Below are 16,228 nucleotides of genomic sequence, written 5' to 3'. Positions count from 1 at the left end.
AAAATACTACTTCAACTAGGAAAGCAAATGTTTCAGAGTACATGAACCATCTTTCACAAAAAATGCTGTTCTGGTTATATGTTTTAAACTGCTAAGTTTTGTGGTTGTTTGTTATGCAGCAATAGATGACTATTAATTTAAAGCTGTATTTCATAAGGTTTTCTTTAATTAATAGTAGGTATATATATATGGACAAATAAACTATGTAGAAATTGTACACTAGAAATGGATAAAATGGACCAAATTACTAATATGCTAAGAAAGTATAACAGTCTAATATAAAATGCTTGAGAATATTAAGTCTCATTAGTCCTTACTCACCTAGATGTAATAACATCTATTTCACATGAATGAACAGACACTTCTAAAAAAAAAGCTTTATTTTCTGAGGATATTCTCATTAGCCATTTTGTTTTTCTGATTTTATTAATCTTTTTGAAATCATATGCCATAAAAATCATCTAATCCAATCACCTTATTTTATTAAAAAATTTGAAAAAGTGAGATCCAGAGAAGATAACTGAAGTGTCCTAAATCCACTGCTAGTCAGTATCAGAGGAAGACTAGACCTACACTCCCAGGTTCCCTTTTTAAGCATTCTTTGTACTATACAGTAGGAGAAGGCAACGGCAACCCACTCCAGTACTCCTGCCTGGAAAATCCCATGGAAAGAGGAGCCTGGTAGACTGCAGTCCATGGGGTCGCTAAGAGCCGGACAATACTGAGCGACTTCACTTTCACTTTTCACTTTCATGCACTGGAGAAGGAAATGGCAACCCACTCCAGTGATCTTGCCTGGAGAATCCCAGGGGTGGCAGAGCCTGGTGGGCTGCCATCTATGGGGTCGCACAGAGTCGGACACGACTGAAACAATTTAGCAGCGGCAGCAGCAGTATTAATACTTTAATGCAGTTATGGTTCTAAAGGGATTTATTGCAACAATCTTGTAAGAAGTTTTTTCAAATACAAGAGCTAAGACATTATGCATACAAATAAGTCCTCCAATAAAAATTCTTCTATTAACTTTTAATTATTCAAATTGTTTCTAAAATTTTACAAATTACAAAACAGGGGAAAAATCTTCAGTAATTCTTACCTGACTGCTGTTATATCATACATTATAACTTAATGATACTTAAATAAAAAATACTGGTATCACTATTCAGGGTTTAGTCAAGGGTCACAAAGACACTATTTACTTGTTCATATCAGCACTGCTCTTGTAACTTCTAGTGAGCAAAAGCTGGAGTGAATTGAACAGTTCAATTACTTGCATAAAGTATGTAGGATATAGTGAAGTCATAAGAATATGATCATATTTAAACTTAGGAAAGGATTTCTTAAGTTCTATTTATTGTTTAATTATCCTAACTGAAAACAATATATTTAATGTGAAAGTTCCAGAAAAATCAGGTGATAGAAGGAAAAGATTAAAAAAAAAATATTTCATAGATATTGATGTTATATTTGACTATATAATCATAATTCAGAAGAAATTATATTATTGGCATACACATCTACATATAATTATCAGAGCAGCCACAAATTTTAAGACAGAATTAATATTTCATACACTCTGAAGAGTATTCAAGGGACTATAGAGCAGAAATTAATGATCTAATTTAAACTGTTATGCAATGAGTTGTGATGATTATTTTTTCTAATACCTAAAATCACGAAATTGGTAAAATTTTAGCTTTTTCTAGTACATATTCAAATATAGGTAATGAACATTCTTATGACTGGAACTTAAGAGTAAAAAAAAATTCAGAAGAAAGGCTGAGATTCTTTTCTGAAGTGGTTGTTCTTTTAAAAATAAAATTACAAATGCACAATACTCAAAACTGACAAATGCTGCAAAGTAATACCTCAAACCCGTTTGACAGCTCTTTTTCAAATTTGCTTTTGGCTCAACTCTGAGAATATCATTCAGACTAAAGATGAACATGTGCAGGCTCTAATCAGCTATGACTGTCCTAGAAATCTGGGTCTCCTCCAGTGTGGAATTAAGGTGACTACTGGTTCCTATTTTTAAAACTTTCTCAATTCTCTAAACAAATTGTAAAGATTAGCTAAGAATTTACAAAGGTGCATAGTACTACAAATTTGATGCTCTAATCAACTATTGAACCATCCCTCACACTGGCTCCAAAATGAGAAACTTCTAAGTAGTCCAATTTCATATCATTTTCCTGAACAGTGGGTCTTAGACTTTCTGGCTTTCAAATATAGGTATCCTTTTTTAGAAACTGGGTGATAGAAATATTGTTGTCAATTTTCCATTTTGTTATTTTTAGAGGATAAAACACAACTCCCATCCATTACCAAAAGTATATTTAAACAGAAAGGATAACTTCGTGACAGAAAAATAAGAGGAAAAAAAGTTCTAAATGAAATTAATTTTATGAAAAATTCATTACCTATATTATCTGTCTGCATATAGTCTTCTGCATACCACAGACTAGCATGGGTCTATAGATTGAGACTATTTAAAATCTGTTGGATTGCAAAAGATAAATTAAGCTAACCAATTTTTTATTTTTCCTACTTATTCTTCAATTCCTGTTTTCTGCATCACTTTGGAAAAGAAGAGGCAGAAAGATTGTTTACACTGACAGAAATTTCTAGCTCTGGCTACTTGATTCATAGGACTTGCAAGATTACTTATGTCTTGCACAAAAGGGTAGCACCAAACTGCCTTACCTGTCTACAGCACCACTTGCAGGGGAGGGGGAGGAGGCAGTTCTTTAGGTAGGGCAGTGCAATGCTTCCTCCTCTTCTGCAAGCAGTGCTGGAGATGCTGTAGAAGGAAGGGCATCAATGAGAGGTATGGAAGAAACGGTGGAGGGCGTGAGGAAAGTTTGTTCAAAGCCCACCTATGTTAAATACAGTGCCCAAGGTATGAATGTCTGTATCAGTAAAGGTATCTATTATAGTATCTAACACTAAATGTGATCAACTTAAAATGTATGTCACTGGTAGGTTCTATTTTTAGGAGGTGACTAGCATGTAAAATTTAGCATGTGGATAAAAAATACACTTCAAAAACATGTATCAAAATAAATCTTAGTTTCAGCCTTCATTCTGAATTTTTTAGTTGTCTAGGTTCCAATAAAATATACTTAGGGAAGCATACTTTAGTAAACAATATTTCAATTCTAAAAACAGAAACATTTTCTTAAAATTCACAGAAAGACTTTTAGCTGCAGTAGGTACATTTTTTTTTCCTTAACTGGATTACATAGCCTTTAATGTCCTTTAAATTCTATGATTATGTGATTAAAATAAATTAATATGTTGAAATTTAGGATAACTACTAAAATTCTGAGAAAACTCTACATTAAGAATGCTTAAATAACACACCGTATAATTATTCAGAATACTACTTAGAATATTTCTCTATTGGCAACAAATGCTTTAGTCTATATTTTTATCAAATTATTTAATGATAAGCTCTGCTCAAGACACTTGTGCTATGTGCATTATCAACCAAATAATAGTATTCATAACAAATTCATCTTATAGTTCATTTAACTTGTCTAAGTGAAAATAAGATGAATTCTATTTGCACTACGTGGTCTCAGGGGCCATATTTCAATTATTCTTCTGACACAGCATAATGACATATAATTAGTTTGTAATCCTGCCAAGAAATTTTACACATTTTCTATAAGAAGCGTCAAGCTAATTCAGTAGCAGTTAAGTAAGTTATTGTGCTTTTAAGACACTCATCCGTCTACAATAACCTACTGAAATATATTTAATGTTGAGGTTACCCTATCATTTCAACAATTCATATAGATAAAGCTATGTAATAACAATTACAGAAGCTAGTTCAAGCCTCAAATTAAGACAGATCATAAGTGTAAATTATTGGAAGGGGCCAATGCTAGCAACTTTCAAAAGACGGCATTTCATGCATATAATTATATCATAGATTTGTCAACAAAGGTATAGCTTAAAAATTTTGAGATGCCATTATTTATAATGCTAACATCTGTTTGAATAAATGAACAAAAAGCTTCCCAATCTTTTCTCAGGCACTTTCACTACCATGCAAGTATGGATTCAAACTGATAAGCCACTATATTTAATATCATCAATCTGAATATAACAAAAAATGCTGACCATTTAGAATTATTCAGAATGAAGAAGATATTTAAAAATTTTCATATAAAGTCATATACATCCAGAGTCTTTGTATGAGCAAAGTATGTGATAGTATAACTGTATAGACAATTTATAGCTAACGACAGGACTTTTTTCAGGCTGGCTACTATACTGATTTCTAAGAACTTGTCAGCTTTTACTTTTAGAATATTTATATAAAACCTTACCAATTATACCAGTTAGTTGATTTAAAAAGTGCAATCAATATTGTTCTAGTGCATATTTTTGCTTTACTACTAAATATAACCAAACACTGAGTTCCTTGAATAAAAAAATGTACCCACCTCACAAAATAATGTAAGCTTGTCATCTGGTAAAAGACCATTAGCTTCATCAAGCAAAAAATCTCTTCGAATGAATTTTTTAAAACCCCAGTCCTTTCCTTGTACAAATCGATATGCTCTTTGGCTTTCTGGTGGAAAACACAATATAAGTTTAAATAAAACAAGTATTCAAGACATTCTGCTAATAATAACAATTAAATGAATGTGCAAAAATAGGACTTGACAAATACATCTATCATAAAAATTACAGATATGTATTTTCATAAGTAAAATGGTAAGAGTTACACTAGCTAGAACCAGATCATTTCACAGTACTACCACAAATTCTGGTTAATTATCAATGAGCTCACTTCCAGATTCCTAGATATCTAAGTAGAAGAAAAGCCAGATCAAATCTCAAGAAGTAAGAGATCTTTCAAACAATCTAAGCCCTTTAATAATAAAGTAGGATCAAAACACATTGGCAAAGGCATAGTATTCATTATCTAATATCAGAACCAGATTAGAAATATTAATTTCTTGCTTCTTCCTTTAAAAAAGGATGCTTTAAATCACCAGGGCATTCTATGAGCTTTCCTGGGATAACCATCCCACTGATATAAGTTTTATGGAACTAGAGAAAAATCCATTAACCGGAGAAAAAAGCTAAAAAAAAAGTCCCTTATCATTTCTTAGGTCTTTAAACATAATCCAATTACCTCTAAAAACAACTTTCATCAAGGTCCACAAGATGGTTTTAGTGTGATCGGTAAAATATTTAATAAATGTCTAAAGTAAATGTTTCTTATGCCTTATATACACTGGTTAATAACTATATATTATGAAATAAACAAGGTCCTTTATAGAAAGTATTCACTATTACTATACAAATTGAAGGTAGAAAACCAGTAATATATCTAATTGAGATACTCCATTTTATGGACTAAATGTATACCATTAAAAGTTTTATGTTGAAACCCTACCCATAGTGTGATGGTATTAAGAGGCCAATGACTGGGATTAGATGAGATTGTGAGGGTAGAGATCCTCATGAACGGGGTAGTCCTTTCCACCATGTGAAGACACAATGCAAGGTTGGCAGGTCTGTAAGTAGAGTCTTCACTAGAATCTGACCATGCTAGAACGCTGACCTTAGATTCCTGGCCTCTAGATTTGTAAGAAATAAATGTCTGTTGCTTACAGGCCACCCAGTCTTATGCTTCTTTCTTACAGCAGCCTGAACTAAGACGTTATTTTATCTTACATGTCAGAATTATAAAAATACATGTGAAACCATGCATTACTTCAGCAAGGAGATACATTATTTAAAATGTGTTTTGGAGAGTTTTTGTAATGATGTTACTTGATTTTGTTAATCCCTTCTAGAAATCACTTAAAATTTAATGCACAATATATTTTCCTACTATATACACTGTACATTTTCTACAATGATCTTTTACTATGAAGTGCCAGGCTACAGTTTCAGCTGGCTATAATTCAGAGGCTTGAACTGAATTTAACAGGTTCTAAGACTAAGAAAAACCATTCTTTTCAGTCACTGTTTAGTCTACTGCTCAAAAAAATTACAGTGACAAAATATCAGGGCATTGAAATATCTTTCACACGGTTCTTTAGATTTTATTATCTGGCAAAAATGGCAAGGAAGAAAAAGAAATGCTTTCTGAACACCTATTATATATGCCAGGCACTGAACCAGGTACCTTGTCCTAATAGCAGCTATTCTTACAAGTGAAAAATGAATGTCATTTTAGGACATGAAAAATTTAAATTTTAATATGATTTAAAACTAATTTTACATGTCTTATGAAGACTTAGTAAAACAACTGTAACTTTACCCTGGCATTTAAGATTACCAGCCAAAATGAAACATTTTTGATTAAGCAGATTTTAGGGGGAAAAAATCCTAAATTTTTCTAGATAAAAGTGCAAAAGTCACAGTACATCTACACAGTTACATAAAGATGCCTTTCAGTCAGTTTGGAAATCACTTACCCATTGCTTTTGTTTCTTCCCTTTTAGCATTCAGAAGGGAAAATTTGAATTTTGCTCGAACTTCACTTTTTGGACAGCTGACTAAAAGCAAATATAAGGACAAGTAGTCTTTACTTTCATCATCTAATCCCTTTGGATTTACTCTCAGGCACCTAAAATAAAACAACAGGCTCACATGGAGGAAGATAATAGTTTAAACATTCAAGAGAGACGCAATACTGAAATCATCTGTTAAATAATCTAAATAATACAACAGATCTCACAGTTCAATATTCTCACAGTTCTTTATAATTCTCTATACTACTAGGAACTTATAAATCAAATGTAAAATCTGACAAATATCCATTTAGAAACTGTAACGATGAAACTATAAAGTGCTAATGATTACCTCAAAAACAAATATCCGAAAAAACCAAAAATCTTACCATTTCATTTTGTCACTGGGGCTAGATGAGAATGTTGAACTTTTTAACACTTCACCCATTTCTTCTCGACAAAAACTGAAGTTATTAATGGTCCACATGTAGGAAAATTTTACTACTTTAACCTGGAACATTCAGAAAAGGACTTTTATGATGATGACCTTTACATTCTTGACTTGTCACATGTTGAACATCCTATGACTCATCTCCTAACACTTCTAATAACAATGCTGAAGTGCTTCATAATATTCTCAAAATAGTATACAGTATCTAGCATAAAGTAAGTCATTTTTTAATAACACGTACCTGTGTATAACACCAGCTTTCTGCTATAGGACCGATAGACATATCTCCAGAGAGAGGTGGGGTGGGTTCCCGAGACATTGCCACTTTATTGCAGTCTTCTAAGATGTATGCAATATCCCACACAGGTGAGTACTTTACTACAAAGAAAAGAAGTTTCACTTAGTAATCACCAAGTTTAAATCAAGAGGGAAGAAGCATTTAAACAGTCATAAAACAATTACTTTCTCAAATTACATTATGAGGAAATGTGATTTCATTTAAATTAATGAAAAATAATTTTTAATAAATAAATCATAAGCCTTTATGCCATGTAATGTTTGAATCTAAATGAAATTAATACTTATAGAAGCTATTTTACAAAGGCATACTTAAATTATCACAAATCAAAAATAAAATACTGTAACAGCAAGATCATAAACATAAAAATCACATGGAAACTTACTGACAGCACTGAATATTTGATTCACTTTCCTTCACCTTTCTATTGACATATATGTGAAAATCAAAAGGGTTAGAAAGTTAGAACAGCCCTGGAAACTACAAATATCACTTACTCATCTGTCAGAGCCCAAAGCTTTGATCAACTATAAACAAAGAATGTGACCTAACCAGGCAATGCTGAAGAATTATATTTCACAGAACTCTCCCTCTATCTCAGACACACAGGTTCTCTGATAAAGACTCTGTCCACATCAGTGTTTCCTACCAGATAACATCTACTGTATCATAAAATTTCTTCCCAATTAGCTGTTCTTGAACTATATCCGTTTGGACACACAATTAATCATCATAATCTGGCCAGGACATTAGTAACTAGATGATGCTTTCCAATTTGGAAAAGTCTATAAAAGAAAGAAGCAAAATCCAAAAGATATACATAATTATTGTACTTTCAGGGGTACGGATGGTTTCAAGATTACATTCTAGTACAAAGATTCAAGTCTGGAGAACTCTTTTTCATTTAAGAATAATTATGCGCAAAGAAAACCATATGAGTCCTATAAGAAGAAACTACTAAAGGGAAAAAGGGAAGGATTTCACTCAAAATGCAGAATATTTGCTCTGAGTATCATGTTCCATTAAAGGAACAAGAATCAAGATGCCCCCATTCTTATCATTGTTGAATACATATAGAAAAGAGGATTAACTATTACAGAGTTCTAAGGAGAAAGGGGCTGTAGCAAAAAGATTCTACACTATGTCAGGTTTCTATTCCTTTATGATTAAATTATTTCCCCTTTCAATAATGGCATCTATACTAAATACTGACCCAAATGTTATTTATATAGGTTCCTCACATACGGAAGAGTTCCTATTGTTCACATACTTGCAGCACAATGCAATAAACTAGGGAACCAGCAAAGTAGCCAGACAAGAAAGTCAGGATGATAACACTGGGAATGTTCTATGAGGAGCACTTGTAAGTCACGACGACCATTAAAGGAGAGGTGAAGAAGAGTGAAGGTGAAGATGCTCCTTAATGAAGCAAGAAGAGAGAAGATAAATGGTTGGAGGTAGTCAAGAGTGCCTTAAAGAAAAGTGAATACATAATTTAAGAGTATTGTACACTGTCACTTTAACAATTATTCACTTCTACATAAAAATTAGGTACTTCTCTTAATGAAGTACCTCCAGTTGTTGTCTTCAATTACTTTTATAAACTACAATTGGTTATTTACGTTTGAAAACAGAACAGCAGACTGACAGCGAGTCTGAGATCACAACAGGGAGCTGAGATCACTAATAAGAGTAGTTGTTTTAAAGATGTTGGTTCCTCTTCCACATTTAAACAGTTTTATTGTGGTATAATTTACATATCACAAAATTCACTTATTTTAAATGTATAGATCAATGATTTTTAGTGAGTTTAGTTATATAGCTGTGCATTCATATAGTTTTAGAGTACTTCCAGTATCCCCAAAAGTCCTTCCCACTCCCAAATTTAGGGAGCCACTAATGTGTTCCCCATAGTTATACGTTACCTAGAAATTCCATGTAAATAGAACTGCCCAACATGTAGCTTTATGTCTGGCTTCTGCTATTTCCCCTGAATATGTATCATGGTTTCCAGTTTCTCTGCACATCTCATAATACCTAGCTGAAAGCTGGACTGCAGCAACTCTGCATTATGATTTATTTTTCTATGCCTGGCTGTTTTCTTCTTAGTAACTTGCTAGGACTTCACTGCAGTATCTATCTCTATCATATTGTGTAGTTGTTGCCGATACCTGTTTGGCTTTTCATTCCTTTTTTTTTTTTTTGGCCTGGTTTGCAAAGCTGCAGGCTGTCCCCTTTCTTTCAAACCAAGTTTGCTACTTTTAGTTGACAAAGGCATGGTCTTCCCACCCTCTCCTGGCCCCAGATCAAGTCCACCTCATCCGGCAGCAAAGCTCTGACTTTCCCGGCTAGCCCCATTCTAGTAAAACTACCACTGTCGTCTACTGGGCTAAAGGTAGAAACAGGAGCAGAAATATGAGTTGGATATTTCTAAGAAAATTCACAGTTAATAAATGTACCAAAAGGGCAATGATTATTGACTTACCCATGTGAAAAGAGCCCGATCCTAGTCAATACTTTTGCCAGTGATTCTGAAGCAAGCTAATAAGCCACCATGACCAATCTTGAAATCAACAAACCAACAAAAGTATTTGCAATGCATAGAGCACAAAAAGGGGATAATTTCCCTAATATTTAATGATTTCCTAAAAATTAGAAAGAAAAAAGTAAAGAATACAAATTAATTCACAGAAAAAGAGCTTCATTCATAATTATAGTCGTATAAATTAAAACTAAATTAAGAAGCCATGTTTTAACCTAGCATTATCGTAATAATCCAAAAAAAAAGGGTAAGAGTTTAAAGATAGGCACTCTCATACATTTCTTGTGGGAATATATGTAACATTTTAATAACTTCCCTTCTCATTTTTTTATGGTAAAATTTCTGGCAAAAAGGAAAGGAAATGATGCTAATAATAAGCTACTAATTTTAAAAGTATAAAAATGCCTATGTGTTATTTGATGTCCATGATAACCAATTAGATGGTTGTCAACTAAGAATTATTTCAAAAAAATTCAGGAAAAGATAAAGAAGCAATTTGCAGGAGAACAGCTGAAAGCGGAGTGTGGGGGGGAGGGAGAGTTGAATTTATAATTTGTAATTCATTTGTAATCAGTAGAGTATAAAAAAAAAACCCATACCATTTTTCACTACAGAATAGTCCAAGATTCTTTTAAGCTATCAATTCGGACAGCCAGGAAAACTACAGGGAAGCATATAAACATTACTGGCAAGTCTTTTCTAGGACAATTTTATAGCTAGTATCAAGGGGAAATTTTTTTTGGTCAGATTCATCCTAGAAATTTATCTTGGGACAAATATTAACAACTATGGGAAAAGATAAGAATATGCCTTAAAGGACCTCACTTTAACTAGCATACATAGGCATACCTCAAGATATTAAGGATTTAGTTCCACACCACCACAATAAAGCACTTATCACAAAGCAAGTCTCATGAAATTAGTCTCTTCTATAACTATGGAGACTAAATTAGCCACTATTAGAGAATAAAGTACTTTAGTTTATTTAGATTATTTTTAAAAACTCTCAAGAGAGTCATTTGCAACAACTGTGTAGTATTCCTAAGTGTGTTAGCTATCAAGCTTCCAGACTAATGGAATTAGTTGTTGAACTTGGAAGTACTACAAAGATGAATAACATGTAGTCCTTGTTTTGGAGAAGACTATAATACAGTAGGAAAGACAGGTACATGTGTGATTACTTGCAATATGGTAATATGATAGAGGAAGGTACAGAGTTAATAATGGAGCACCTTCAGGACAGGAGGATGTGGTCCCTGAGCTGGGTTCTAAAGGAAGCAAACAAATTATAGAAGACCACAACTATAGCAGAGATTTTAACAGCAAGAGTTCTATGAATCACTGCTTTGTCATGAATTCTGTAATCTTACAGATACTGGTTCTTTCTTTTACCTATTAAAAGATTATAGTACCTCATTTCCCAATGGTTGGTGAGTGGATAACATGAAAGTTGATATATACATATATAAATATATAAAGTACTTACACTTAGCATAACGTGATTACTAGAACAGACACATAGCAAGGAAAACTTCACAGGTGACAGCTGAAGATAATTTAGGCAGTGGTGGTTAAGACTAGTAATAACCAAGATAATCCATGCATAAAGAAAGTACTTAGAGGCTATCACGGGGTCTTCTACTTTACTTCTACTTTTGGGTATAACGAAACAGCTGGCAAGAGAACTAAGTTATGCTATGTAGCAGAAAAACCTGGATAAAAATAAAGTAACTACCTATTCAGAGGCATTTAAGAGCTACTCAAGCAATCAGTACAGAGGGTCCCAAGATTCCAGAGAAGAGGGAATAATCTGAAGCCAAGCTGACAAGTCTACAGATACTTTTTTCCCAAGAATATTTGCTGAGTCTAGCCACAATGTATAGTAAGAATCCAGGCTTTGCCTCAGATTCAGAACCATAGATATGGAGGAACTACATATGGAGGGCTGAGTATAAAGTTACATGAGAATTTTCAATTGCTTAGGAGGTTGGTGTCCCTAATCTCCATTTTGTTCAGGAGTCAACTGTATTTGCTGTTTGGAGAAGACTTCAATATAGGCATCCCTCATAGATATTGAGGGTTCTAGACCACTGCAATAAAGTGAATAACACAAGCGAGTGACAGGAACTTTTTTCTTTCCCAGTGCATCTAAGTTATGTTTATACTATACTGTAGCTTATTAACTGTGCAGTAGTATTGTTAAAAAAAAGTCCATACATTAATTAAAAATATTTTCTTGCTAGAAATGCTGTCGTCTGTCAAAACCAGGTTGCCATGAACCTTCAATTTGTAAAAACAACAAAAACAAAAAACGCCACATTATCTGTCAAACACAATAAAGCAAAATGCAATAAGAGTTGTGCATGTATAAGTGTATAAAAAGATCTAGGTTAAAAAGACAGACAAAATATATAACTTACATCAGGTACAGCTATACTAGGATCGGATAAAAGAGATTTTAAAGCAAGAGCATTAGGAGACATAAAGAGGGAAATAAAATGTGAAAAAAGGTCAATCATAAAACCTGTATGCAGTATGATTGATTCAAAAATAATCACAGTGGGAGACTTTAATTCGCTTCTGAAAGAACAATCTTAATGACATATATACATATGCAAACATACATATATGTATTCAGGTACTTAGGGGCTACTTTGGAAAACTGCAGTATCTATTAAAGCTAAATAACTAAATACCTTGAAACCCATCAATTCCACTCCTAGGTACACTGCCAAAAGCATACACTCACATGTTCTTCAAAATATGTGTACCAGACAGTTTATAGATTGGCCCTAGATATAAATACAGACAAAGCAATAATCCACATGTGACTGCCAAAAGCTGAAAACCACCCAAATGTTCATAAGTAATAGAATGGATAAACTGTGGTACATTCATATAGTGAAATATACAGCAATGAGAATGATCTATTACAACATGCAGCCTGAATGAATCTCATGAATCTCCTAAAGTTAAGCTAAAAAAGTCAAACATGCTGTATAAATCCATTCCAAGCTTTCAACAGGCAAAACTAACTTTAAGATTTAAGAAGTCAGAAGAGTAGAGGTATAAATGATAAGGTTTGAGGAATTATGGATGATATCAAGGTTTGTAGTTTAGAAAACAGGTAAGTCAATGATAAAGGGGATCATTTAAGTCACAATAAGAAGCTGGGTTTTGGGACAAAAGAGTTTCGGAGTGGGGAGGGAAGTGGAGTTATGAACATAGTCAAGAAGACCAGAAGAATATACATTTTTATTATACCTTTACAGAAGTAAACATACAGAAAAATGATACAATTAGTTGAGTGTTTAATTATTAGCTCCCAGAAAGTGAAGAGGAACTAAAAAGCCTCTTGATGAAAGTGAAAGAGGAGAGTGAAAAAGTTGCCTTAAAGCTCAACATTGAAAAAACAAAGATCATGGCATCTGGTCCCATCACTTCATGGGAAATAGATGGGGAAACAGTGGAAACAGTGTCAGACTTTATTTTTCTGGGCTCCAAAATCACCGCAGATGGTGACTGCAGCCATGAAATTAAAAGACACTTACTCCTTGGAAGAAAAGTTATGACCAACCTAGATAGCATATTCAAAAGCAGAGACATTACTTTGCCGACTAAGGTCCATCTAATCAAGGCTATGGTTTTTCCTGTGGTCATGTATGGATGTGAGTTGGACTGTGAAGAAGGCTGAGCGCCGAAGAATTGATGCTTTTGAACTGTGGTGTTGGAGAAGACTCGTGAGAGTCCCTTGGACTGCAAGAAGATCCAACAAGTCCATTCTGAAGAAGATCAGCCCTGGGATTTCTTTGGAAGGAATGATGCTAAAGCTGAAACTCCAGTACTCTAGCCACCTCATGCGAAGAGTTGACTCACTGAAAAAGACTTTGATGCTGGGAGGGACTGGGGGCAGGAGGAGAAGGGGACGACAGAGGATGAGATGACTGGATGGATCACTGACTCGATGGACGTGAATCTGAGTAAACTCCGGGAGTTGGTGATGGACAGGGAGGCCTGGCGTGCTGCGATTCATGGGGTTGCCAAGAGTCGGACACGACTGAGCGACTGAACTGAACTGAACTGATGAGCCTAATCATGTAAAGATCCTACTATTATTCCAGTAGGTGCTTACTAAGAGGGAATAGCTCATGGATCAGAGGGAGTTTTCTATGCAAATCCATTTTCAGTATTATACAGAGAAATCATTGGGAAAATTTATTTCATAATAATCCACTTCATAGCCAACTTTGTAGAAAGGGCTATCTAAAATGTGTAACTTTTTCCTGAATAGAAGCAATCTAATAATATCAAGAATAAATATTTTGTAAAGGCTTTCTCTTGATATATGCCAGGCTTAAGTATTTGTCTAATTTGACTCCCAAAATAACTCTATGAAGAGGGTAATCACTGCTTCTGCCAATGTTATGGGTGAGTAAAATAGAGTACAGAAAGGTTTACGTAATTTGCCCAGGATTATAATGCTAAAATTTGGCAATGCTTGCCTGGCTGCCTGGATTCAGGCCTAAGCTTATATTAAATTCTTAAAGACAATCTTTCCAGCATGTTACTAACAGAAAACACACACACACACATATACACACACACAAAACCAAAGAAATGAAAAGACAAAAAGCAAAGGTGATTCATACTTTCCGCCAAACTCATATGATAGATAAATGGCTTTCTTATCAACTTTCTAATTTCTAGACATCTGGATCACATACTATAGCCAAAATGGAACCCTGAAAACAGTTCAAGGCAGTGAAGTGAGCACACTTACCTGTCTCTTTTATTTCCCAATATTCCAATGAGATGAAAACACATTTTTACAAAACAATGAAGTCATGACAGGACTGGAAAATAAGGATGATATTGGTATATCAGACATTTTGAGAAGTTCAAGGTAGATAAACAGGGATAAATTAGCAGAAAAATCAATTAGATAGGAAAAGATTAGCAGGGAAACTAAAGGAGAAAAATTACAACAGACATTTGGGAAACAGTCCAAAAATGTAAAACAAAATAACCATGGTAGAAATGGGGACAGTTTAGGAGACAGAATGGTACACTTACATAAAACAAGAATAAGTCTTTGAAAAAATGGTCAGAGAACAGTAATTCTTGTTAATTAAAAATGTAAATGATAAATTCAACGGGCAAAATAAACAATAAAATGTTACAATTGACGGAAACTACGCGTGAATAGACAAACTAAAAACGCAAAGAACATAGGAAATAAGAGAAGTTAGAAGATGGAGATCAGATAGAAGAGATCCAATATTCCAACAGGAGACCCAACAGGTGCTCCTCAAGGGGATAAAAACAGAAACAGGGCTTCCCTGGTGGTCCAGTGGTTAAGAATCCATCTGTCAAAGCAAGGGAATTAGGTTTGATCCCTGGTCTGAGAGGATTCCACATGATTCACGGCAAAGCCTGTGTGCCATAACTACTAAGCCTATGCTCTAGGAACTGCAAACTACAACCACTGAGCGCATGTGCCTAGAGCCTGTGCTCTGGGACAAGAGAAGCCGCTGCAATGAAGTGTAGCCCTCACTTGCAAGCTGAATAAAGCACATTTTCAGACAGCAAATACTTCAAGTTTGCCATTCTATTTTGAAAATTACTCAATGAACTCCAAACATTTTTGTATGACATGACTTGATGAGTAAAAAAACCCCATATGCTCTCAGCACACACGTCTATTTATAAATTAACATATTATACTAACATTTAAGTACAAAGCAAACAGAATTAAAAATAATCAGATAAAATAAAATAATTTAATTATTAATATATTCTGACACCCCCTAAAATGATCTTGTGAAATCCCTTTATGTGGATGCTTCTTTTGAAGACCACAGTGCTAACCAAACGAAAAAAGAATCTAAAGAAAAAAATCACGGGACCGAAAAGACAATAGAATTGAATAGGTCCTGGAAGAGAAAGAAACTGAAAAAAACAAAAACAAAACTAGGAGAATCCACTAGAATTTGATATTTAGAAAATTTTCCATTGTACACAGGATTTCATTTCATTCTGTGAGGCCATTCAACTTTGTTCTATAGTAAATATTTATATTATCACATTATAAATATCTGGGTTTAAAAGTTTTAGAACTGGCCTATAAATAAAGTAAGAGAAATTACAATTATAGAAAAAAAATGCAACCACCTTGATGATGTAAAATTAACAATGAATAATAATTGAGAGACTGAAGAGAGGGAGGTAGGCAACACTGCCTAGACTAAAAACAGGTAAAATTACAGTGGGAAGTGGAACTGGGAGTGGGAAGGTAGCGTCCTATTCTTTTTACTCTTAATGTAAAATGAACTTCAATATAATCATGACATTTACTTTTAAGAAGTATTATAAGCGGGGGGCGGGGGGGGCATTTAACATGATATGCCCTTTTAGAAAACTGAAATTGGCTTGCCATAGTCAGTTCAGTTCAGTTG

The 16,228-nt window shown here is 33.9% G+C and overlaps 1 protein-coding gene across 6 annotated transcripts in view; it reads right to left on the bottom strand.

Moving 5' to 3' along the window:
* Nucleotides 1-16,228, bottom strand: part of SPOPL (speckle type BTB/POZ protein like) — a 52,080-nt gene that overhangs the window by 14,180 nt on the left and 21,672 nt on the right. For 2 of the 6 annotated variants that reach the window (XM_018062423.1, XM_018062415.1), the window contains exons 2-6: nucleotides 9,717-9,876; nucleotides 7,175-7,311; nucleotides 6,872-6,993; nucleotides 6,447-6,598; nucleotides 4,455-4,582 (exon numbers count right to left, since the gene is read on the bottom strand). In XM_018062423.1, coding sequence (XP_017917912.1) covers nucleotides 4,455-4,582; nucleotides 6,447-6,598; nucleotides 6,872-6,993; nucleotides 7,175-7,311; nucleotides 9,717-9,720 — 543 coding nt within the window. In that variant the 5' untranslated portion in view covers nucleotides 9,721-9,876. Of the gene's footprint in view, nucleotides 1-2,703; nucleotides 2,801-4,454; nucleotides 4,583-6,446; nucleotides 6,599-6,871; nucleotides 6,994-7,174; nucleotides 7,312-9,716; nucleotides 9,877-16,228 lie in introns of those variants that run through there. The other 4 variants (XM_018062440.1, XM_018062431.1, XM_018062447.1 and 1 more) reach the window with 3 other exon arrangements.

This window comes from Capra hircus, chromosome 2, assembly GCF_001704415.2.
Source record: "Capra hircus breed San Clemente chromosome 2, ASM170441v1, whole genome shotgun sequence".
Classification (NCBI taxonomy): Eukaryota; Metazoa; Chordata; class Mammalia; order Artiodactyla; family Bovidae; genus Capra; species Capra hircus.
The sequence above is the reverse complement of the archived record's forward strand: the minus strand, read 5'-3'. Positions and strand labels throughout refer to the sequence as shown.